The 26,097-nt window shown below is 45.9% G+C and overlaps 1 protein-coding gene across 1 annotated transcript in view; it reads right to left on the bottom strand.

Annotated features, from left to right (window-relative positions):
- Positions 1-26,097, bottom strand: part of LOC310867801 (SH2/SH3 adapter protein Nck1-like) — a 50,259-nt gene that overhangs the window by 19,072 nt on the left and 5,090 nt on the right. The window contains exons 2-3 of the mRNA XM_083777936.1: positions 2,725-2,777; positions 811-1,051 (exon numbers count right to left, since the gene is read on the bottom strand). Coding sequence (XP_083634062.1) covers positions 811-1,036 — 226 coding nt within the window. The 5' untranslated portion in view covers positions 1,037-1,051; positions 2,725-2,777. The remainder of the gene's footprint in view (positions 1-810; positions 1,052-2,724; positions 2,778-26,097) is intronic.

Raw genomic sequence — 26,097 nt, 5'->3', positions numbered from 1 at the left:
TGCTTCACCACAAAATAAACTAACCTTGCATTGGTCGCACTACTGAACACTAAACAGCTTCACACTATAAGGATGCAGCATGAAAAAGCAGCTGTTTGAGGCTTCGACCAAAGCTAACGGACAGTTACTGAAGATAACAAGACTGGGGTATATATCTTCCCGTGGTGCATCGCATTGCAGTGTTGTGGTCATGAGACAATGAGCTGGCCCAGATAAAGGAAACTCTTCGACGCTGAGGTCGGACGCCATCACACTGTGTACAGCAGCGTTTTTGAAAAGCACAGAAGGTTGGCCCGCTGTCAACTCCATGTTATGAATGACTTTGAACAAATCTCCATGCTGGTTCGCATGGAACTCCACGTGTTGATCTCCAACAATACAATAAAATAAACAGGCCTATAAACTTCAACATTTCCCTTCGAATGAAATGTACTCCCAAAAGCTGAATTTTCACGTGTATCTCTCAGGTACACGTATCAAATCTCTACCAACTAGTGTGAAAGGCACACCCACACTTTTCCAATAAGGACATTTTCCTGCACCTATGGGTGCTTGCATTGACATGGATTAGGACACTTTTGCGTATGTGGACTTAAGTGCAATTACACATAAACACATGCACATCACATCATGCAACACAGCATAATTTGCACATACATATTGAAATGACCGCAATGACAATAAGCCACCGCCTTTTTTTGCATCTATCCTTTTAGATAATGGTGTTACAATAATGTATGTATTTTACATGTCTTTTATAAACCCCCTGAAAAAAGAAAATGAAGAAAAAAAAAACATTCTGATATTTACCGAGTGTATCTTTGAGGTTCTTGACTATCGAGGCTTTCCTGGCACTGTTTTTCCTCTCCACGTAGTTGGAAGGCACGAAGCCCGTCTTGTTGGTGGCATTCCGAACTCTCCACCACGACTTGGAGTCGTCGAGGAGCCAGAGGCGCTCATTCTTCTTGATGTCCAGCTCCTGGTCCTGCTGGGCCATGTAGTCAAACTTGGCGATGACAATCACCTCTTCCGTCATCTTGGACTAAATGCACTGGGGGAAAGAGGGAGGGCGAGAGAGAGAGAGAGAGAGAGAGAGAGAGAGAGGAATGGAAAGGATGCAAAACAGATGTCAACAAATAAGCAGAGGTGGACAAAGTATTCACTTTTTTACTTTAAGTAAAAGTATCAATACTGCAATGTAGAAATAGTCTGTTACAAGTAACAGTCCAGAATTAAAAATGTACTTGAGTAAGAGTACAAAGGTATCAATTTCAAAATGTACTTAAAGTACCAAAAGTAGAAAGTACTCATTATGCAGAATGTCCAATTTCAAATTAAATTAAAAAAGTATTAAAAAAATACATTTTGAAAAAAGCAGATCTACTGTACAAGCTCACAATGAGTCTTCAAGTGGCCCGAAATGAATAAAGGGGTAATGTATGTTTTGTAATAATAATCAAAATCTACAATGTAACTACTAACTACAGTTTTCAAATAATTGTAGCGCATTATAATATTTGCCTCTGAGATGTAGTGGAGTAGATTCTCCAGAGTGTAAAATACCTCAGAAAGTACAGTACTTGAGTAAGTGTACTTAGTTACTCCACCTCTGCAAATACATCTGTCGTCTGAAGTTGGGAATAAAGCTTAGCTTGGAATAAATACGACATTCACTTCTGTCTTCTAGCGCTGCGCTTCCACAACCGATCGAACTCTCTCCTCAGATGTGACATTTCTAGTCCAGAGGAAACTAATCTGAGGTCCAACGTTCCTGACCAACTTGGACACACTACACAGAGAGCCGAGAGGTTCAAGGATATTAGCTTCAACAGCCGAGCCAACCTAGGATGATCAGGCCATCATCACCATGCCCACAACTAGAGTGTTTATGGGATAGTGAGTACCTGGCCAAGCGCCAAGCCTCAAAGTTCACCCTATCACATACGTATACGAGAAGAGTGGGCACTAAGGAAGAGTGGGCACCTCAATGAAACATTAGCCATTTCGTCCAAAAGGTTTAAAAAAAAAAATATATATATATATATATATATGTATGTATTTGCAAAATGTCTTAAGTAATGTAAAGTACAGTATATACATGATTTGAACATGCACAGACATCATTATCAGACTTACATTGTCATTACCCTTCAACTTCTTGTACTGGTTTTTAAGCAATTTGTACTAGCAACTGTAGAAATATTAAGTAGAAGTAGAAGTGTGAAATGTTAAATCATGTTCTAATCATGTATTTTTTTGTAACCTTTTGGACCAAATAGCCAATTTTACATTGAGGTGCCCACTCTTCTTGTTAACTCACAGACTGATGTGAACAATCTTGGCCTTCTGAACTAGCATCTGGATAAGTATGCCCCAAAGCAGGGCTAATACAGTATGGGCTCCATCTTGCACCCTTATCCCTAAACTTATTTGCCATTTTTGACTATTTTGAAAATAATTTTAAAATAAGTTAAACTAGCCGATCTACTGTACATCTACACGTTGTGAGCTTGTAGATCAGCTATTTGAACTGTTTTAAAAGTTTTTTTAAATAGTAATACATGGCAAATAAGTTTAGGGATAAGGATTAAGGGGTCTTGTATAGTGTATAGTATAGTGTACTTGTATAGTGTATAGTATAGTATGCATTTACTATTTTCTCAAAACATCCATGTTTTACACACATATTAATATTTTTATATATACTACAAATAATGACTGTACCTGTACTGCATCCAAGCAGACAACTTCAAAGATGCAGATACTTCTCAGTTGACCTGAAAAATTAAGGAAGAAATGACCCATTAAAAAGGGAAACTGAGAGAGCGAGAGAGAGTGAGAGCGAGAGCGAGAGCGGTGTGTGCATGTTTTCTGGGGGAATATATATTCAAAAATAGCAGATCAACAAGGTCATATAAGTTGAGCATAGCCAACGTATAATAGTTTTAGCTCCAATCTAAAATGGCACAGATGTTTTCCCACTCTTAATGAGTTAACCCAGTTTTTGTTTGACTAGAGCTTCTAAACACATCATAGTTTATTTATTCAGACATAAACAATTAAACGTCTCCAAATGAATTGTATTCTTAATTCAAAATAACCAAGGGACCATTGTTTTCCGTCTCCCAAAGCTGATAACCGCCATAAACCATTATAAACTACTGAATTCTCTCGCACACACACACACACACACACACACACACACACACACACACACACACACACACACACACACACACACACACACACACACACACACACACACACACACACACACACACACACACACACACACACACACACACACACACACACACACACACACACACACACACACACACAAACACACACACGAAGGATGGCTGATTTCCGCTCTGTTATACCGTCCAACGATTGTCTATTGTGTTACTCATCAAACATGAACCATGAAGCCAGGAAGATGGCAAAGACAAAGTTTACTGTAAGAGGGAGGTAAGGGAAGAGGCACTTTGTGTCCACAATGCCCCCAACGCAATTCATGCGAGCGCTCATTGAATGCAAATGAACTTCAATATCGTCTACGCAATCTACAACGGGCCTGCAGCAGCAGTGTCATGCAGTACGTACAGTGACTGTGTGTGTGTGTGTACTGTGTAGCCGGCCTTGCAAATCATACATTTGTAAACAACTTCATGTGAAAACGGATCACGAGCCTTTTGGAGGTGCCCTGGGCCAATGCAAACAAGGCTACGGGAGTTTATCACCAGGATCCCATGCAGCTGAAGAACGCTCATCTTCAACAATGAGCACATTCACACACAGAGGGTCTTGTGATTCATCTAGCTATCTGAGCATGGCTGCAAAAAGGGGCTATGTTTAGGTTCATGAAGTTAGTTGGCTTAATATTGCAAAGAGGGGTCGAACGGACACTGTAGAGTTGGCTGCAGTAAATAGGGCTGTCATGATCATGACATTTCACTTGATTAATTGTAATGCAAATAATTATTAATTATTTAATCATGTTTTTGGCATTGAACAATGGCCTTTGTAAACAAACATTGCAAAAGCCAGATATGATAAATAACTTGAATATACAAAGAAATGACTGACATGTTTAATAACTTTATACTTAAAGCTATTAAAAAATAAAGCTGACATAGTAGCACTAGCAGCTTGTAGATCTGTTATTTTTGGAAAATGTTTGAAAATGTATGGAAATGTTTCAACATGGAAACGGTTGAGACAATTATTCAGGATAACTACTATTAACTCTGGCCTATGAGGTTTATAAAGATAGTTGGCTTAATATTGTAAAGAAGGGTCGAACACTGTATAGGTGGTTAGTCTGACTACATAGCGACTCAAACGTCTGGGTGCTGATTGTAGCCCCCCCCACCAACGAATGCTTTTGGGGTAGACGCTGATCTCATGGAATTGAGCTCTCACTTTTTTTCTGAAGCAGTGGTATCGGTGGCTCAGCTGCAGCTGGTGTTGAGATTGGCCTCGAACCTGATCTTAGGCAAACACAGGCAGCAAAACGGAGCCGGGCTTTGTTTTAGCATGATTAGCCAAAAGGAACAGGGCAAACTTAAGAATGGGCTGGAGCTGAACAGAGCCTCATTCTATCTTCTGTCCTGGAGAAAAGTTCAATAACCTTGAGACATTTTATACTCATGGAAAAGGTAAATGGGGATAATGGTGCCACCTCCCATTAGCCTTGGGTCAAGAATACCTGGCAGGGGTTATATTAGTGTCTGAAGGCTAGAAGAAGTACCAGGACAGGGTCAGGTTCCCAAAAACACTACCGTGCAGAGCCTGAAAGATGCCAGAGTTTTGGGTACGATGCCATTTCCGATTTTGGAGTCCTATAGACAACCATTTTTTGACAGATATTTTGCTAAAAAGTTCAAAATCTTGGGCGCTCGGGTGGCGCAGTGATAAAGACCCTGCCCACCACCACAGAGGTTGTGGGTTCGAATCCACTGTGGTGCATCCGGCTTTGTCGGGCATCTATGCAAAACAATTGGCCTGTGTTCGGGGGAGGGAAGCGGGCGGGGAGAGGTGATATTGGTTATTGCACATACTCCTACAGGCTGGAGCTGGAGGAGTAGGACGAAGGCCCTTCGTGAGGGCTCCTCACTGGCAGGTGAGTCAGTAGGATACAACACAGACGTGCGAACCGTCTGGGCCGCGCCACAGAGGCTTGAGGAGAGTCTGGAATCTTCTCCTTCACCATTTTATCGTGGCCACTTTCCATTCTGCTGATGCCTCGTTGTTGAACTGGCCATCTCTACCCTGAATATTTGCAGCTTCTCCAATAGGAATGTCCACTACACATTATCCACTACGTGAGTTCAGGGGTGCAGCAGTTGATAGAACAATTATAAAAAATAATTTGCAGGCGTAGCCCCCCCTCCCCAGTTATCACCCATTCACAGACAGCAGACTGCCCCTACACTGCGCACACTGTGCGCGCACACACACACACACACACACACACACACACACACACACACACACACACACACACACACACACACACACACACACACACACACACACACACACACACACACACACACACACACACACTGCAGATGTTAAAGGGATGGGGGGGGGGGGGATCAAAAAAGTTAAGCAACAGATGCTCTTGGCTAATCGTGCAGCTGCAAACGCAGTAAGGGCAGTGCAATACTACCGATGCATTAGCATTAAGGTCATACCGTGGGTCAAACTGCTCAGCCGGTGTCACATTCATCCCAGAGATCTCCGTTTACCCGACCGCCTGGCAGTCTGGACAGCGATCCCGATGCTACCCACCTCACAATGCATGCACGCACACAGGACAGGACCACCGTTAAGCTGCCTCCAGAGTTTATCGTAATGGACGATAATCTCATTTCATGAGCCAGCAAAACACTCATTCTATTGCATTTTGTTCATGTTGTGCAGAATAAGAGGAAATGTGCAAAAACTTTTCATTAAATTAAACGACTGCGAAATATGTAGCCTGTAAACACGCCAACCAGAAGTCAGCCAGAGATTAAAATAGGGTGCATTTTGCAGCCCAAAACACAGTTTATAGTTAAGGGACACAATAAAACAACGACCTCTGCAATCCACGGGATGCACTGCTGTACTACTGTACTGTTTTTTATTCTAGTTAATTTTGCTAGCTTTAGTTATAATAATCATTTCTTCTTCTGTTTTCTACATGAATATAACTACATTATAACCATTATAAAATGAAATGGGAGTTAAATGCTGCAATTTGTAAAAAATGGCAAAATATGACTCCTAACGATGAACGTTGAAGTGGGACTCATAAAATGTCCCTGGGACTCATCTAAAAGACCATCCCTGCATCCCGGGACTCATTACATTGAAAACCTATTTACATCACTGGTCGGCGGCTACGAAAATCTGTTGTTCAATAGGCGGTGTCGGTGTGTACACCCACTGTCACTGTCGTGTCGGATCATTAGTTGTATATACTTGTATAGAAGCGTCGACCATCAGACCGCAGTGATAACAGCCGAGGGGGCAGGGGAGGAGGAAGAGAAGGTCAAGGCTCCAGTCCGAATTACTATTTGCCCTCTCGTCTGCTTCTGATGCAGGAACAGCAAGCTTATATAAGCCCGTTGTGGCACATTTTTAAATAGAAGATACCATATTCAACTCAACTCAGTCTCAATTCCTATACCGATCACCACCACCTTACTTACTAGCGCAACAAATGCTCCGTCTAGTTTTTGTTTGGGTTGATGCTGATCCAACATCTTCCGGTTCTCTTAAAGACTCCAGGCTACTTCCACCTCCTGGCATGGAGTTATTTCTCTCTGATGCATCGCCACAACAAAACGCCATCAGTCGACCGTTTGTACGTTCTGAAGAAATGAAGACATGAACTTACAGCTTTCAGTCTATACACATGTACAGACCCCGACCCACAAACAAAAACGAAATCAAGAAAACACCATAGACATCCATTGAGAAATGCCTAAAATGGCTTATTAAAGGAGAATTCCATACTAAAAGGCTTTCTTTGTAGTTGTTACGTCCCCACCAAAGAGGTCCAGGTGTTATTTTGTGCAAAAGCTCCTTATTGGCTATTTCCCCTACCATAAGCCCTAAATGAATTGCATTGAATTGAATGGGAATTGAATGGGGCTATGGGGTGTTGTGCTAATTCGCTTATTTCCATCGCTCAAAATTATAATTTCTTTGTATATATCCTCTCTTCATAATGTAAATAATATCCCAAGCGGCACACTTTACTACTTCTTTCGATGGAAATAAGCGAACTAGCATAACACCCCATAGCCCCATTCAATTCCCATTCAATGCAATGCAATTCATTGAGGGCTTATGGTAGGGAAAATAGCCAATAAGGAGTTTTTGCACAAAAAAAACACCTGGACCTCTTTGGTGGGGACGTAACAACTACAAAGAAAGGTAAGAAAGATAAGAAAGCATTCTAGCATGGAATTCTCCTTTAAGTTATTACGCATCACTGGGACATGCGTGAGACACCACCTATTCAACAACAGATTTTCGGCCACAGACGCTTTCCATCACCTATCTGGTTGGTAAAGTATCTGATCTAGAAGCGTTAATATTCCGGGCAAGAGGCATGTTGAAGTCAGAAACGAAGACCCATCTGGGTCCGGAGAGCTCCCTAGATTACGAGCAGCGAGCCTTTCTTTCTGAGCAAGGAAGTGAACGGCAGTGCACATGCACGAACAGCAAGGAGTACATTGCAGAAGGAGAGGCCAACCCAAAAAAAAGATGATATCAATGAAAAAGCGCTAGGACATGTGTACACGACGTCCTCGCAATCCATCGGTTGGATTAGCTAGAACGGCTCCACACGTCGTACGGTCTGAATGTAGGGGCCTTTGCTTTGACTGTGTACAGTATGTCAAATTCTTCCTTATCCTTATGCCAATGCAGAGGTTTTAAGTTTTAACCCATTAAGACCTGAGGCCGAGTCTACAAATGTCTTCTAAATCCTAACAATTTCCTGTTTGTTGATAATATACATCGTCTCTGTCAGGTGGAATAGCAGAAAAAAGGGAATGTCCCCACAGCGCACACATGTTCTCTTTATTTTAAGTTTTTTAACCCAACAACAACGTTTCGTCCGTCCGGGCTAACTCAAGGCCAGATGGGCAAAACATTGTTGTTTTGTTAAAATAAAGAGAAGATGGGGAGCAAACCCAGTGTGTGCGGACATTCCCTTTTTTCTTAATTTGATCATTTTTGGGTCCAGTATTTTTGGGTCCTAAAAACTGTAGGGATGTGCATATTTTATTGTCAGGTGAAACCTGACTAATGAAAGCTCATGAAATGTAGACGACAAGATCAACAGATTTTAATCGACACCTAGTCATACTGGCGGCCTAGCTTGATTGGCTGCCACACACGCTGCCTAAGCCAATGGGAGTGTAGTATGATTGCCTGCCTGCCTCCTAAGCTATGCCTATGCCACACACACTGCGAAAGGGCTTTGCACACCGCATCGAGCAAGCTGCCCAACCGCAGACTCGAAGCGACAACAGCTGCTAATGTTATGAGCTGGACAGCAGGAAAGCCACAACAAAACACAGTCATTGAACCACGCACAGAACGTCGGAAACAAACGCAAACAACGGCCGCGAGGTTGCGACAGAGAAACATACACTAAAATTACTAAAATCATAGTACTAAAATCATAATGATAATAATAATATGGGGGGAAAACAAAGACAAAGAAGAGTGGGACAACAGAGACAGCGCCTGTTTCACCTAACACATTATTACTATGTAATCATTCCTTGTTTAGAAAGCTCATATTATGTCCAATAGTGTTACTTTTCAGGATTCAAAAATAGCAAAAGTAGCAGATGGACAAGCTAATGCTTTTGTGTGACGCTGTGAAGTAGGGCGTTCACTTACGAAAATAAAGATAAACAAGTTAGAATACAGAGATAAGTGGTTTCTGCCCGACAGAAACTTCGGGTTACTTCAGTAACCTCAGTTGTATAAGTGACTCGAAGAAGAGAGTCATATGGGGTGCCGCCACCTGGTGGCGCAAAAGCACAGAAACTCTGCATGTACTCACGAACAATTCCATTGGATCGTGAAAGTGTCGCTCACGGTGACATCCCCAACCCCACCCACTCGGTATAAAACTGGGGGTTGGTCCCGTGAGCGTCATTCCTATCAATCTACCTTTCTGCCGCTGACAAAGCAGAAGTGTCCTCTTCTGAGGCAAAAGGCGGTGGGTGGAACGCCATGAGCTCTACCGGGTCACGACCAGCAGGAAAGGTCTTTGGCTTGAAAGACAAGTTCGGCCTAACCGTGACCTTAGTGTTGTTACCACTAAACCTCATGCAGCTCTCATTGACTGAGAGTGCGTGGATGTCACTAGCACGCTTCGCGGTTGTCAGTGCGACCAGCAGCGTGGTCTTCAGCGAGAGAAACTTCAAATCCACTGCCTCCAGTGGTTCGAATGGCTCCTTCGTTAGCGCGTCCAATACCACCGTCAGATCCCAGGCTGGGACCAGGGATCTGGCAACCGGTCTAAGGTGTAGGACATCCTTCATGAACTGACGGATCAGCGGGTGCTCACTCACCGGTCCGTTGTTCACACCTAAGTGGGAGGCGGATATCGCCGCCAGGTTGACCTTAACCGAGGACAAGCCTAGACCTCTGTCCAGGAATTCCTGCAGGTAGGTCAGGATGAGCCCCACCGAGGCCTGGAAAGGAAGGACCCCACCAGGCCTGGTCGAGCACCAACGTTCAAACAGCTGCCAAGCCGTGTTGTACTGGCATCTGGTGGAGACTGCTCTAGCACTCAGAATAGTCTCTATGACATTCTGTGGCAGATCTGCTACTGCGAGCGGCGCCCCCCTCACAGGCCAAACCCAAGGTCCAAGTCCTGGGGACGCGGGTGGAAAATCTCGCCGCTGGCCTGTGTTAGCAGGTCGACCCTCAGAGGGAGTTGCCAAGGGTCGCGATAGAGGAGGGAAGCGATGTCCTGTCTCCAGGACCCCCAGGCCGGAGCCACCAGCAGTAGCTCCGAGCCCAAAACTCTCACCCTGGCTAGAACTTGTGGGATCAGTTCCAGCGGTGGGAAGGCGTAGAGTAGGCCCTGAGGCCACCGATGCGCGAAGGCATCCAGACCCAGAGGCGGCCTGCCTGTGAGTGAGAAGAACAGAGGGGACTTCGTGTTCTCCCCCATGGCAAATAGGTCTGCCACCGGAACTCCAAATCCGTGCCACATTTGGCCCACCACCCATGGATGGAGGGACCATTCGCTGTAGCGGAGTGGGCCTCTCGATAGGAGGTCCGCAGCTGAGTTCTGGAGTCCTGGGACGTGACAGGCCGTGAGGGAGAGGAACCGGCCGTCGCACCAGACCAGCAGTCTGTGAGCCAGTGAGCACAGACGCAGGGATTTGATCCCCCCTTGTTTGTTGATGTAGGCCATCGTCGTGGTGTTGTCCGTACGGACCAACACGTGATGTCCCCCGAGGAACGGCTCGAACTCCTTCAAGGCGAGGAAAACCGCCAGAAGTTCTAGATAGTTGATGTGAGCGGATCCCTTCAGGGAACCGTTCCACACCCCTCTGGCCGTCCTGCCCTCGTGAGTGGCTCCCCAGCCCGAAAGACTGGCGTCCGTGGTGACCACCTTTCTGGACAGGGGCAACCCCAGCGGTACCCCTTCCGTCAGGTTGCGTCTGTCGGACCACCATTTCAAGGCCAATACACAGCCCGGGGAGACCCTCACCCGGCGTCGTGTGAACTTGGGAGGCAGGTGTAAAGACTTCAACCATCGTTGGAAAGGTCTCATGTACAGCCTGCCCAAGCGTGCCAGAGATATGGCTGAGGCCATGAGGCCTGCCATGCGCAGGCACACCCCGAGTTGAAGTGTGTGGCCTGTCCTGAACTGCGCGGTACATTTCAGTAGGTCGTCCACCCGGTCGGAGCTCAGTTTCGCGGTGTATGCGACTGAGTCCAACGTGATGCCTATGAAGTCCGTGGACTGCGTCGGCGTCAACATGCTCTTGGTATGGTTCACGTTGAAACCTAGGGAGGTCACGTGGAACAATAACCTGGCTGTGTTCTGTGCCGCTTCCTGCTCCGAGGCCACGCTCAGAAGCCAGTCGTCGATGTAGCTCGCAACTCGGAGACCCTGTTGTCGTAACGGGGCGAGAGCAGTTTCCGTACATCGAACAAAAACCCTGGGACTCAGGGACATCCCAAAGGGGAGAACCGTATACTCTCCCCTGAAACCCGAACCTCAGGAACTTCCTGTGGGGTGGGTAGATAGGGATGTGAAAATAGGCGTCTTTTAGATCTATGGACGTGAACCAATCGCCTGGGCGTATGGATCGTGCCAGAGACCTGGCCGTCAGCATTTTGAACTTGAAAGTTTTGAGGTGTCTGTTGAGTGCTCGAAGGTCCAGGATAGGAAGTAGTGGAAGTAGTGGGAGTAGAAACCGCTGCGGCTCTGGCTGAGGGGCACCTCTCTGACGGCCTTCTTCTCCACTAGAGTCATTATCTCCTGTTGGAGTATATGGCCAGCCTGACCCCGCGCTTCGGTGAAGATGACCTCGCCGAACATGGGGGGTCTCATAGCGAACTGGAGTCTGTAACCCTTCGCTAAGGTGCGTAGAACCCATGGTGACGCGCCGTGGCGTTCCCACTGTGCAATGCGCCTGGTTAAGGGGTGGTCCACCCCCAGACCAGAGAAATTTTCGGCATGACCCGTCTCCCCAGTGTCGTTTGAGCACGCCACCGGCTTCATGCCCCACCGCTCTGCAGTGGGCAGCCCGTGGGTTGCCCCTGACAGAGGGTTCATGGTCCCCCGACATTGGTATTTTTGTTTTTTTTTGGTTTTGGGCAGTGCCTTTATTACAGAACATACAAAAACATGTGCATTTAGTGCAAACTTGTGTGGCTTGGTCACAGGCCCGTCCGTGGCGGGAACCCGTGCCATGAGCCTCGACCTCTTGTGGGGCGGCCCGGGAGTGCAGTCCGGGACTACTACGCCCAGTGCAAGCCCTGAGGTGGGGGGGATGGGGGAAGGCGTCAGGGCGCGTCTCCCCCGGGAGGCAGGAAGCGTCACTTCTTCTGCTAAGCCTTGCCGGCCTTGGGGTGGGGGCCCTTCTTAGCGCCGGTTGCGGCTGCTGGAGGGCGGTGGCGTTGGTCAGCGGCGCGTGGGGGACGTCTGTCCCTCGCGTCCGCGGATGGAGCTCTTGGAGGAGCTCGTTGTCCGTCGTCCCTATCCTGGCGTGGGCGTTGAGGCTGGCCATTGCCTGGGCGCTGGTTCTGACGTTGGCCCTGGCGCATAGGCTGGCGTTGAACCTGGCGCGGAACGAAGTCCTTGGACTGGGCGCGTGGAGGGCGGGCAGGGGCAAAGGTGACGAGTGCCTCGTGGCCTGGTCGTTGCTCCTCGACCGCTAGGGCCATTCTTTCCAAGGCTCCTTTAAAAAGGCCCCCTGGAAGGATGGGACCTTCCAGGAGATCTTTGCGTATGGTGGCGTCCAGGGCTGGGTTGGTGTCAACCCACCTGGATCGTTCAGCCACGAGGATGGAGGTGGCGATGCGTCCTGCCAGCGCCGTGGTCGCCCAGACGAACTTAATCATCTCCTCGTGTATGCGCTTCATCTCCGCCACCTCATCGCGGGAGGGGACAGCCCCCATACCCGCGAAGATGGCTGTGAGAGATCCTTGGAGCAGTGAGGCGGTGTTGAGATGTTTGCCCTGTGCAGCTGCAAGGGCATACATCTTCTTGGCGGCCAGGCTGGCGTCCCTTTCCTCCTTCGATGGAAGGAGAGGCTCTCTGGCCAGTGGTCTTATGCGGGGGGCAGTGGGGTCGAGAAGAGATGCGCCCACGGTGGGGCCCACGGTAGCCATAGCGCCGAGGCCGACCGACGGCATGAGGTCGGTGTCGAAGGTGGCCTTTGAGTGGGTGGGCGGGACGGTAGGCTTCATCCATGGAGCCGTGAAGGTCGCCTTAAACCCCTGCGCCAGCGGCAAGACAACCTTGCGCGCTGGTGCTGGTGCTCCAGGCCAGTTGTCCTCCGGGTTTGGAGGAGGTGCGGTCTCAGGCCATGGCCTGTTGCACCGAATGGAGGCCTGCCTGAGCAGTTCGACCCCTCCGCTGGGGGGCGGAGGGGAGGATCGGCGTCTTCTCCGTCAGGGGGAGGAAGCTCCGCCTCCCTGGCGAGTTGTGGCATGTCAGGGTCATCTCCGGCGGCCATGTTGTTGTCCACGTCCTCGTATCCGACCTGGTCCAGGACCCTGAACTCATCTGGAGCCTCCTGGTAGGAGGGCAAGTCATCGTCGAGGGGCTGCTCGCGGTCCATGACGTCGGCCCAGTTCCGTTCCGGACTGGGTCGATAGGAACCGGCGTCCTCACTGTAGTCATTAGGGCTGTAGGTCAGGTCATCTCGGGAGAAGGAGAGGAGGCTGCCCTCATTGTAGCTTCGTTCTGCTCTAAAAGAGGAGAAGGAGAAAGAGGCGGCTGGCTGGCGGCGTTGGGCCGCTGCTGGTGGCGCCCCCTGGGCTCCGAGCCCAAAACTCTGGTGGTACCCCGGTCCACCCCTGGGAGCCTTCCTGGTTGGGGAGGCGGGCTCAGGCTCCCCGTCGCGTTGCTGGGACGTCGCTGTCGGGAAGCGAGGTCTAGCGCCTGAAGCAGAGTGATTAAAATCACTGCGCCCAGCTGGTGGGGGAAGGAGGGGCCATGGTTCGAATGAGATCGAAAAATTATCAAGGAGAGCTCTATCTTCATAGGCCTTGACTCTGGCCAGTCTTCGACCCTTCTCTCTGTCTGTCAGCCTGGAACATGCTGGGCACCAACCTGGCTTCTCAAAAGCATCTCTGATGTGTGGAAGACCAAGACAAAACATGCACAGTGCATGTGTGTCTGTCGGGGAGAGGAGGTAGAGACAGCCACGTCTGAAGCAACACTTTGGTTCCATGGGGGAGGGGTCGAAGTCACTGTTGTCACCGCCGGTGGCCATGGTGTGCGATAGTTGATTTAATAAAAAAGAAACTCTCAGAACTAGGGTTACGAAAGAGGACTTACGCAACTTACGCAACTTACGCTCGGAGAATGCTAGTTGACGGCGCCGTTCGGCTGGACGTCAAGCTAGCGTTGTAAGATACGATGGTGAAGCTAAATCAACGCCTAACGGCTGAAGATAGCTCGGAAGTTAGCGAGGCTGTAGCTAGTTAGCGCGACGCCGGAAGGCTGAAGGCTAAAAGCGGGACGTAGCGTGTAGCTGCGGGCCGTAACCTACATAACTTACGTAACTTACACAACTTACGCTCGGAGAATGCTAGTTAACGGCGCCGTTCGACTGGACGTCAAGCTAGCGTTGTAAGCAGGGGGGCAGTCAGACAGATATTTCGTGAAGCCACTAAGGAAATGAAAGTTCATATAATGGCCTGTTGTGGCGCTGTCACTGGACCCAAAAAAACCCATAGCCCCATAGAGGTCCATGTATTTGGGCCCAACTTCACCTAGACTGTATTACCTTAATAAACATGGTCATGAATACTTTCTGCTTCCAGTCACTAATTTAAAGTCTCATTTCTAATGTCATAATATTCTTTTTGGAAAATTATGGTCCCATTTATAAAATAAATTACCATAAAGTCGTGCATGTTCTGAGGGGCGTGGCTACCGTTACAGTCTATGATCGGGATCCCCCACCCACTCGAGTCAAAATAAAAACCAGCGGAGAAGAAGGGGGGGAAGTCCCACCTCGTTGTCTGGGCCAGCCAATGGCCAGCTGGGCCAGAAAGGATCTAGAAAGATGGCGACTTACAGTGCAAGGAATTATTGGCTTCATTTTACGTCCATGTTAGACCCGGGGAACGCTTTGTCCATATCTTTTACAGTCTATGGTTGTAAGATACGATGGTGACGCTAAATCAACGCCTAACGGCTGAAGATAGCTCGGAAGTTAGCGAGGCTGTAGCTAGTTAGCGCGACGCCGGAAGGCTTAAGGCTAAAAGCGGGACGTAGCGTGTAGCTGCAGGCCTTGGGTCTAGCTAATAGCTGGTTAGCACCTCGCCGGTAGGCCCAGGGCTAACGGCTGGACGTAGCTAGCGTATAGCTACGCAGGTAGCGTAGACGAAGCGTGTAGCTACGGGCCGTGGGTCTAGCTAGTAGCTGGTTAGCACCTCGCCGGTAGGCCGAGGGCTAACGGCGGGACGTAGCTAGCGTAGACGAAGGGGAAAACGTGCCTAACGGCTACGCTTTAAGCAGCGGGCTCGCTAGTGAGGGAAGCCGAAGGCTAGTAGCACTAAGGCAGATAACTGTAGACCGAGGTCACCGAGCGAAGCAGTAAGCTAGCTGAGTGCTAAAGCGCGAAGCTAGTAAAGAGATGGACTAAACAACAAGCCGCGTGACTGCCCACTTGTGTTTTATTGTCCGTGTAGAGGACTTACTGCTGGAGAACATTTCTGCAACGTTCGTGAGTGAAGAAAAACACCTCGCAGGGGGCTGCGAATTTCCAGGTACAAGTATGAGAGAACTCGTCCGTTCTAGGGAAAACAGTTTCAACAGCCGGTGGTGAATTCTTTGTCAGAGCGATGTGGCATCTGCGGCAGAAAGGTAGAGGAATGACGCTCACGGGACCAACCCCCGGTTTTATACCGAGTGGGTGGGGTTGGGGATGTCACCGTGAGCGACACTTTCACGATCCAATGGAATTGTTCGTGAGTACATGCAGAGTTTCTGTGTTTTTGCGCCACCAGGTGGTGGCACCCAATATGACTCTCTTCGAGAGAGGAACTTAAGACAACTATATATACTGTAGCTAAAATCTAAAATGACACAGATTATTTCCTGGTGTTAATGGGTTAAACTTTAACCCATTAACACCAGGAAATAATCTGTAACCGTTAAAGTCTAAAGACAGGCAAAACAGCCCTAAACTGTGTTATAATATTACAGCATGAGTATGATACTATGAGTATTACAGAGTACGGTATGTGTTGTTTATACATTTTGCCATATACTTTTTGCCATATCAGACAAACCTTAATTAATTTCCAAGACGACCTCCTCATAAGCGCAGGCAGTAGTTATGCTGTGGGTCCAGGAACAGCTCATGAAGTGTCATTATCAGTAATCCACTCATGCCGTCAAGAGGGCATTCAGATACAGGGAGGGCAGTAACCCAGCCGTGGCACAGACACTGTCACCATATCAACGGAGAAGGTGGTGAATGTCTCTGATCTACATATCGGTTACAAGATAACAAAACAAACCCACTTCTCCTCGATAGTAAAAGGCTTACCCGTGTTGCAATCCTATATGGCAGCAAGTGCAAACGGCAGTGCTAAAAACAATTGCAGTTTCCTCCCTGCCTGCAAGTTTGTGATCTATCATCATTATCGTTAGAGTGGCGACAATAGCGATATAAGTTAGTTCACCAAATCCATTTTTAAGTCTACACCTGTTCTCACATACTGTAGTTTGTAGCCAAGCCAACTAAGCCAAGTCACGTCAATTATCTCAACAGCACAATATCTCAACAGAAGTGACACAAACATTGTTGAGAGTTCAGTTCAGGTGAAAAAGCACATCCGGTGGCCGCCGTGGCCGGTGAGGCAATGTGTTTCAGAATCAGCACCACGGATTGTGCAACTAGTCATGATGCGACATGTTGTGAGCTTGTGGATCTGATATTTTTCAAATGAAAGATTTGGAAAAAAGTGAAACATTTTGAATATTTTTGGAAACAAATCAATCCATATTAATTTGGGGGTCCTTTACATGAAGAAGTTTGAGAACCACTGATTTAAACAACATTAAACAGCAAGCCACCCCCCCAAAACACCACCCCCCCCCCCAGGAAACTACCAATATTTAAGCGTCTTACAGAAAAAACAAGGCCAAAGTCACTTGTAATAAGCAGACAAGGCAACACTCATCAGCACACTGTACTAGTCTCAAGAGTGAAACAAAATATTTGTTTTAGTGTCTACGTACATCATTGTCATTGCCCAAACATCTTGAGAAAAATATTGCATCATTCATGACACCCCATCTGTTTTAATAATACTGTCACGGGGCAGCCCGTGCCCTATACACACACACACACACACACACTGATTAAGGACATTGCACGCATGCACACACCACACAGACTGTGGGTAGTGGGGCAGACAGGTCCTATCATATAATGTCAATACTGTTGATGTATGCATTTACAGGATGTACAAATGAAATGATACACACAGGGAAAACAGGCAGTTTATTAACCTGTGTGTTTATTGTAACTCAGTATTTGTATGGCCTCTCCAGTGCTGCCACTTTAAGAAGGGGGGAAGGTGCCAAGTACTGTTGAGGAGTAGGGGTGTTCCACAATGTCAAGTATCAAAGTATGTCTATTATCTGGGGAAAGGAATGTAACCCCATATGATGTATAGTCTAAAATAGAACATCTAGGTATGGGGTTACTTATTCAGGTTCAGCTGATATCTGTGAGCTTGTAGATCAGCTGGGTATATTTAATTGCTTCTCTGTTGGTGGTAGGATCCTCTCCTATAAAGGGGAGACTGCAGGCAGAGCTAGTCAGTTAGGCTCTGGCAGGCATCATGCTGACACCCCCGTGAGAGAGCTGCTAGGGCCCATGTCATGGGCATAGCCTAGTGCAGTTTGTTATTTTTCCTTCATTGAGCGTTAAGTATTTTTGAGTTCGTTGTTTTGTATTTTGGCCAGTATTATTTTTGTTGTTTGATTTTTCTGTTGAGAATATCTGCACTGGAGCTGGAGTTTGGAGCAATAAAAACCATCAAAAAGCATCGCTGACTGTTTTTGGAGCCTTGGCCCTCGGGCAACTTTACAAATACGTTCTTAATATTTAAAAGCACTTCTGAGCTCCATGAAAGGTGCTGCTATTGCAAACAAAGTTAACCGTCATTATAAGAAGTGGAGCGAGATGCATTCCAGTGCACTGGCACAGGCCAAAAGGGGCCTGAGAGTCACTAGCAGAGGTCCTCGTCTGTAATCTCTGTAGTGGCAGGTGATTGCGGAACAACACAGTGCCAGCGCTGCTCGGCAGGAGCATCGAGGCAGCAGCAGCAGCAGCATGATCTCACACGGGAGGCAGACAGAGTAACCTAATCCCTGTGACAGGCTGCTAAAATCACAGGGCTCTGGTGCCTTCTGGAATGTGCTCTGTGTGCTCACTGCTCGCTCAGCCCCTCTGGCACTGCTGTACTTCCTCTTAACTTTACCTACACACACACACAGTCACACACACACACAGTCACACACACACACACACACACACACACACACACACACACACACACACACACACACACACACACACACACACACACACACACGCCATAGACCAGAGAAATCTGGACCACGAGTGGACACTAGTACAGCCGAGCGGCAGTATAGGACCAGAGAAGAGAGAGATGGCTCGGGGGTTCAAAGTCTGCGTAACGCCAGGGGTTCATGTGGTTAAAAACGCCAGGCTGAAAAAGCCCAGGAGAACAAAATGTCAACCCAACTGAACTGTCCTAAATCCTCTCAAAACAAAAACTGTGGCAGAGCCGCACAGGGGTCATGGGAGACTAGACCGTCCAGCTGTGGGACAGGAAGTGGGGGGAACGGGAGGGAGCGGAGGGTGGGAAAGTGATGCAATCTGACACAAGAGTGCAGCGCAGGCCTGACCCGTGAGGTCACAAAGTCATCATGATATCTCATCTTTGTCCTATGCATGTAATACGCCGTGTGTGCCTCATTGTATATTCATGGATTGAAGCAAAATAAAATCTTGCACGACTGAAAATATTTGTTGTTTGTGTTGAATAATTTTGAATTTCATGCATGTGTGATTTGTGAAACGTGGGCGTGAAAGGAGCCCCATACACTGGCGCTGATTCTAAAAACAATATAAAATATGTGATATGATCATTTTACTAATACTGCTCCTGCGGTTCTACATACTGCAACCAGGTGAAGGAACCACAGATTGAGGCTTTAACCTTTGCTTTTATATGAAATATACGAGACTAATGTATTAAGATTTTATGCAAGATACTTCTGAATCTGGGGGGGGGGGGCACGGTGGCACAGTCGGTAGTGCTGTCTGTCGCGGCGTGTCGCCTCACAGCTAGAAGGTCCTGTGTTCGATTCCCGCAGGGGACGCTGTGGGCGTGTTCTCTCCTCCGCATCATCAGTGCCCATACCCGAGGCGGGGTTGGTGAAAGGGCCTTTCTGTGTGGAGTTTGCATGTTCTCCCTGTGTCCCCTAGGGTAGGTACCCTCACAAAAAAGATGCTTCTGAATCTGAACATAATTTGCTAATCTGTCCTCTTGAAATGCTAGAATCTTAAAATAATAACTGAAAATAGCCGATCTACAAGCTTGTAGAGCGGCTATTTTCGATGCGCAACATGATTCCATCGAAGACATGGAATTCAAATTACTGAAATCAATTGTGGCGACTGAGAACTGTAATCCATGTATATTATCGCCCACAATTAAATTTAAAACAATGAAACTGTCATTGTTGATTTATCAGAAATGCGCGTTACAGATCAATATTTGATTAAAAACAGACTGGGTGCTCTAGTTTTGGGCACTGTGACAGCGCCTAGGCTAGATAGAAGATCCCAGCACAAGTGTGTGAAAACAGTTGGTGGAGCCACCCCCAGGGGATCACCCTTCGCAGTTTGGAAGGGCCTTAAATAGAGCAACATCTGGCCCCATACCCTTTGAGAATAGCCAGAGATTTGAGTCTCACATTTAACTCCCACAGCAATAGATGGAAGGAATTCAATACAACCCAGCACCCCAACTTTATAGCTCACTTTTTTTTATATATATATTAATTCTCTAAGTATAGCAGACAGTGTGCAAACTGCAAAATACATTAAATGCAGGTTAGAGTAGAGACCCATAGTTTTGCTCCATAATTTTACTAACACTTTGCCTACTTAGACTGAGCCAATCTCTCCATTTCATTTCACTTAGTCTGTGACACCACATCAGTACCTAATACCCCCTAATAAGCAAAGCACCCCCCCCGTCAGTGGAGATGACTGCACTGCACATCCACGTACACACCCTACTATGGCCTGGGTGGGCTGCTGCCCCATCAATCCCACATCCAAGTCATCTGACTGGGATCAAGGTGTAATATAAATAAACTGGGACACAATCTCACCAGGCATCAGACACCGCTGGGGACTTCCCCAATCACTAATGTGATTTTACAAAGCAATGTGGGTTTGCGATATCAAGTGTTGCAGTGCTATAAATCTGCCTGTGGTCGGAGACCAAGTGGCATCTCAATGACACTACTGTTCTTCACAAATACAGAACTCTGTTGGAAGAGAGCTGATCCACTCGAATTTGAGGATGAAATATACTGAAGCTGTATATACCCTCCTCCCTGGCAATATCACCCTCCTCCCAGAGACGGAAAAAAGGCCTCCATTGTTGCAGTCAAAATAGCAGATCATTTGTAAACCACAACGAGATAATGATCGCAGACAGCTTGTATATGAAGATGAAATGGATACACTGGTTTCACGTTGGTCTTCATAGGAGCTGACAGGTACGGGCCCTAGGCTGCTGTCACAAATAAGGCCAAACAAGCCACTTGGGACAGAACTCGGGGTGAGACACGTGTTGGAACCTGTGGGATGCGAGTGTCTTGCAAGGGGAGACACATTCCAGAATGCATGGTCGATGCCACAACATAAATCTGGGGACCTAAATAACTACAAAATAATGAAATAATGATAGGTGGGGGTCGAAGAAGGCAGCGGTAGAAGGATGAAACATGTCATACAGAGCCTGAAACTGAGATTCACGTTGTGCATTTTAACACGCACACTGTGATTTTCATCTTTTGGTTGTTTTAATATGTTATGCATAGAATTGGCAAGAATGGGTAGGTGAAGCTTAAGTGTAGCTAAAAGCCACATCTGGTATAATACTAGATGCTAAGCTAACAACTAACTAACATGTTTTCAAAATTGGTCCCCAGGACCTTTTTGTGCAATCCTTTTAGTCTAAATGTTTTACTGTGCCTCTGTGTTGTTTACATTTTGTTAAGTATTCAATCAATCAATCAAACTGCCAAGTTCTAAACCCCCCACAGATCATAAAGAATTCCAGGTCAGGACCTTAGAGCACCCCTTCATACATTTTTCATATCTGCTGCTAGTTGCAAAAGGGACTGAGGTACTCTGCCTTTATTGTTATTAATTATTCATGTTTAGGATGCACCTTGTGTATACATTTGACATTGTTTTGTTTCCTTTTTATGATTATTTTGTAACAGCAATTCAAGGGAGCTTGTAGTCTACAGAATTTCACCCATTCTTTTACACCTGAGAGACCTGCAAACTAAACTTGTGATAATCATCATCACCACCTGTATTTATACTCGGGAGTACAGATGTGGGCTAGTCCCAATTTTCAAAGTAGCCAAGGGAATGAATACTGAACTTGAGGAACTTAAGCATGGAGTTGACTTGTTGTCTGCCCAAATAATCTTGCCACCCGTCTGTGTGAGGATGGGGACCTCTGGAACAAACTTACCCCTGCAAGACACGTTATTTTTTGAGTGACATGATTTAACATTAATGTGACGAGACGAGAGGTATACAACATGGTCATGATGCAGCAGCTGCAGATATCATGTCTGTCTGTTTCTATTTGGCCGTTTGACAGAGAAGCTTGCAGCTTATACCAAAAATGATAGGATGATATGAAAATGACACGTCATGTTGTGGCATAAATAATAAAAACAATCATGATAATGAAAATGAGCTTGTAGAGCTGCTATTTTGGTGAATCCATTTGTGCAGTGAAATATGAGTGTACCAAATGCGCTCTTTACAGATCTGTTTCATGAAGTACAGAGTTTAAGTGGTACTGAATTTGCAGCTCAACAAAAGCTAATTCATCCGACTAGTGTATGGCAATTATAGCAACAAAAATGCTGGTGTGCAACTTGTGTGAAGTGAGAGGCACTATTATCATCATCACATTCCGGCCAATCACAAAAACGGGAGTAAGCAGTGATAAGTGAAGTTGCAGCCATACCTTAAAACCATTTAGACCTGAGAAAAGATTTTACAAATGTCTTCTAGATCATGAGGGTTTTCTGAAAAACCTGTTCTCAAACATTTTCATGTCAAGGACCCCAAGAATTATCTGAAATTGGCCGCCGACCCGCATCTGAAAATATGTAGTTTCAGAAGCAAAGATTTGAGTTAAAAATGTTTGCTCTGAAAGTATATAAATTCAAAGATTTGCGCCACATTTTCACGATTTAAAATAAATAGCAGACCTACAAGCTCATAGCGCGGCACCGAGTGCCGCTCTATGAGCTTGTATATCTGCTATTTTTCAATAGCTAAAGTATAACATAATGCTTAAAACACCAAAAGGGGTTCCCGCCCAAAATGGGTTAAATAGTGTTATATATAATCCTGGTCTGGCACCAAATTAAAATAATGTTATATCTAATCCTAGCACCAATGCTGTGAAAATGTCCTGTAGCTCCTCGTAAGGTTGGACATACTGCCCTCCGCAGTCATCACTGTAATTAAGCCAACACTCTCCAGCATGTTCAATCTTGGCTATATGACACCCACCCACATCCCCTCCTTCTGCCCCCTGGCACTCAGATCAGCAATCAGTGATTTGTAGTGCCACAAATCACAAAAAAAATAGAAAATCTTGCCCAAGCATATTTCACCAAATAAATAAATAAATGACGATGACGATGATGATAATAACAATAATATTGTACGGTTTACTTTACTTTCACTTTGGGACGATTCAAATTGTATTTAGGGACGGTTCTCGGACAGAGGGGGGAAAAGGTTAGTCTACAGCCCTGGTATGGTCACTCATGTAACAATCAGATTTTCCAGAGTGCTACATAATTGTGAAATCCAGACTGATTGTTACCTTCGGCGGAGTCTGGATTCCATTACAGGCTACCAAAGTTCCATGTTGCCTTAACAAAGATCCAACAAAGTTCATAGTGGAAGTCCACAGGGTATCCGCATGATATGCAGACTATCACTATGCATTGATGCATATTAGTGGAATTAGCCGCACTAGCTAGTGGGGAGGGTGAAATTAAACCATAAATGGGCCAGAGTCAGACCACAGGTCATCAGTTCAACAACAACTGCTCTTTGATGTAATTTAGTCCAAGAAACTTGTCTTCCATAACTAGGCCCAGGATTATACCTTCATACTACTGTTGTAGTAGAACCAAGCAGGATTATGAGCACGGAAATAGAACAATAAGGCCAAGCCTATATTATTGCGAACGCAGTGAGCACTAACTATGAGACCCTGCAGATCATGTCTGTGTGTGTGTCTGTGTGTCTGTCCCGCTGTGACACCACCCGCCCGCCACCAGAGGGCGCAGCTGTAGCACACACACCCACACACACACAGGGCGCAGCTGTAGCACACACACACACACACACACACACACACACACACACACACACACACACAACCACACACACACACGAGCTGCGTTCGCTTCCCGCGTTTGCGCGTCTTACTTGTATTATAATATAGGCTTGGCCTTATTGTGCTTTTTCCGTGCTCATGTAATGTATAATAATAACGTGCTCATGTAATAATAACGTAAAATAATACTGATATATAATTGTGATAACATATAATAATACTGATATATAATTGTGATAACATATATTATATGTTATCACAAATATATATCAGTATTATTTTACGTTATTATTACATTTGGAGTTTTGGACATACTTTAACCCATTCTGACCTGAGATCAAATTAAAAAAATGTCTGTTTGAAAATGACAGTTTTGGAGGAAATTATGGAATTATGTAGGGTATAAATACCACTCAAGTTAGTATTACCAAGGTATATTTACCACTCAAGCTATTATTAAAGTATTTACCTTATATATAGGGAATAAACAGGTAATCATAAAGGGGAAATGATATGTATTCATATAGGATACTAATACATATTTACCAGGCCTCACTCAAGTTAAAATCATTGAACTAACTATATACTCAGGGCTCGACGCTTAGCATTTTTCCAAGTAGCACGTGTGCGCCTAAGTTGAAAAATCTAGTAGCACACAAATTATTTTAGGAGAACGATGAAAAATGATGTATTCTTAAGGGGCGCTAGCCCCTCCTATATACAGCCTTTGTCCCCACACATCTCAAAATGAGCCATTGACAATCAACAGAGAAATTACGTCAAAATTCTGCTAAATATGACATAAATTAAACGCCATTGACATTTAAGGGAAAATGTATGTCATATGTAAACGAGCAAATCAGCTAACCAATCACAGGCAACAGGCATTTTGATTGGCCAGTATGAGATGATATCTGATGATGTATGATGACAAGAGCGCCCCTCACTTAACATGGGTGTGATTTTTCTTTAATGAAGTGATATGAGGTAGGGGTGGAAAATAATGTCAAAATATTATACCACTATCTTTTCAGCAATTATCACAAAATAGTGATATTCATCGTGATAATGATATCATTGTTATGTTTGTTTTCATATAATCTATATAATCAATTTGTTTTATGCTAATACTTTGTAGATAGATCGATAGTAGCTCTGTTCCATACCTCTAATACGTGCAACACATTAGAGCTTTGGACCAGAGCTAGATAGAATATGTTGCTCATGGATGGATAGACAGGCTATCAGTTTTTATCCTGCTGTTCTGTCATGTTAGTGTGACATTCAGACAGTGGCTGATCGATGGTGAATTAGTATTGTAACATTCTCCTTGACTTTGACTGACTGACTGATATTAATACGGTAATCCAGCCAGTTCGGTCATTCGCATTATCATTTATGCTGGGCACACGCTTTTGTAAGCAAACGCTAAGCAAGGCTTGTTTTGATAAACATCAATCCGTCCACTCCATGTGTGTGTGTGTGTGTGTGTGTGTGCGCGTGCGTGCATGGCTGTACGCTGTTTCACCCGCGTTTGGTTAAAAGTAAGTTACGTTTGAACTTTGAACATTACAAACAAACGTTTGCAAATAACGTTTCGGGGTCCAAGCAATTCCCTCTGAATGTGCTATCATACTAATGCTATCCTGCCGAGTTCGCTCCGTCTTCGCTGCTGACAGTCAGCAAGCAGTGACAGGGAAGAGCACGGAGCAGCAACACAGTGAGGGGAGGGGCGGTGGGAGCAAAGGGGACAGATCTTCAAATGAACACCGCATTGAGCCTCGACACGTTGTTAGCTTGTAGCTCTGCTCTTTTTGGCGAACGACACCGCCGTTCAGAAATATAAATTTAGGTATAGAACCGCGACTATAGAATGTGCACTTGCTGTAGACAGAGACTTGTCTTTATCACGATTGAATGGTCAAATCCTGTAGTCGCACCTGTGCTACAAATCTAATTTTACAAGTCGCACGGTGATATTTTTTGTCGCAAATGCGAGTACCTAGTCGCACTGTCGAGCCCTGTATATACTATATACTATAGATAGTATTTAAAGTACACAGACACATCTTTCTCCCAGTCTTCCACACGTGTGCACGCCTGTGCATGCACGCACACTCTCTCTCTCAGGTCCCCAAAGCAGGTCAGCCCGGCCTCTCGACCGGACTGTGCAAACAATGAGATGGCAAGATGGTTGGGGAAAACGTACACACACACATAAGGGAGCGTGGTACACAGGGTCCAGGACACACAGAGGTGAAAGGCCAGAGGTTAAAATCTTCTCTAGTTTTCTGAAAAAGCTATGTTTCTGTACCACCGAGTGGCGCGCTACGAGCTTGTAGGTCTGCTATTTTTTAAATAACTAAAGCATAACGTAACGCTAACACCAAAACGGGTTCCCGCCTAAAATGGGTTAAAGGTTAAGAGTGAGACAGGATCAAATCCTATTCATACTCCAGTTTTGGGTGATAAGGTTATCTTATCACCTGGTTGGTTAGCAAAAACAGAGAGATGTGTTTGGGTGAGCAGTGAATGGCTTATCACCACGGTGTGCCGTGACGTCATGTTGTAGTTTTCGGTGGTCACCTTATCACCTATTAACTGGAGTACTATCTTAACTAAGAATCCTGGTTCTAC

The sequence above is a fragment of the Protomyctophum parallelum genome, assembly GCF_964188405.1.
Source record: "Protomyctophum parallelum genome assembly, chromosome: 12".
In the NCBI taxonomy this organism is placed as follows: Eukaryota; Metazoa; Chordata; class Actinopteri; order Myctophiformes; family Myctophidae; genus Protomyctophum; species Protomyctophum parallelum.
Note: the sequence above shows the minus strand (reverse complement) of the source record. Positions and strands in the feature narration are given on the sequence as shown.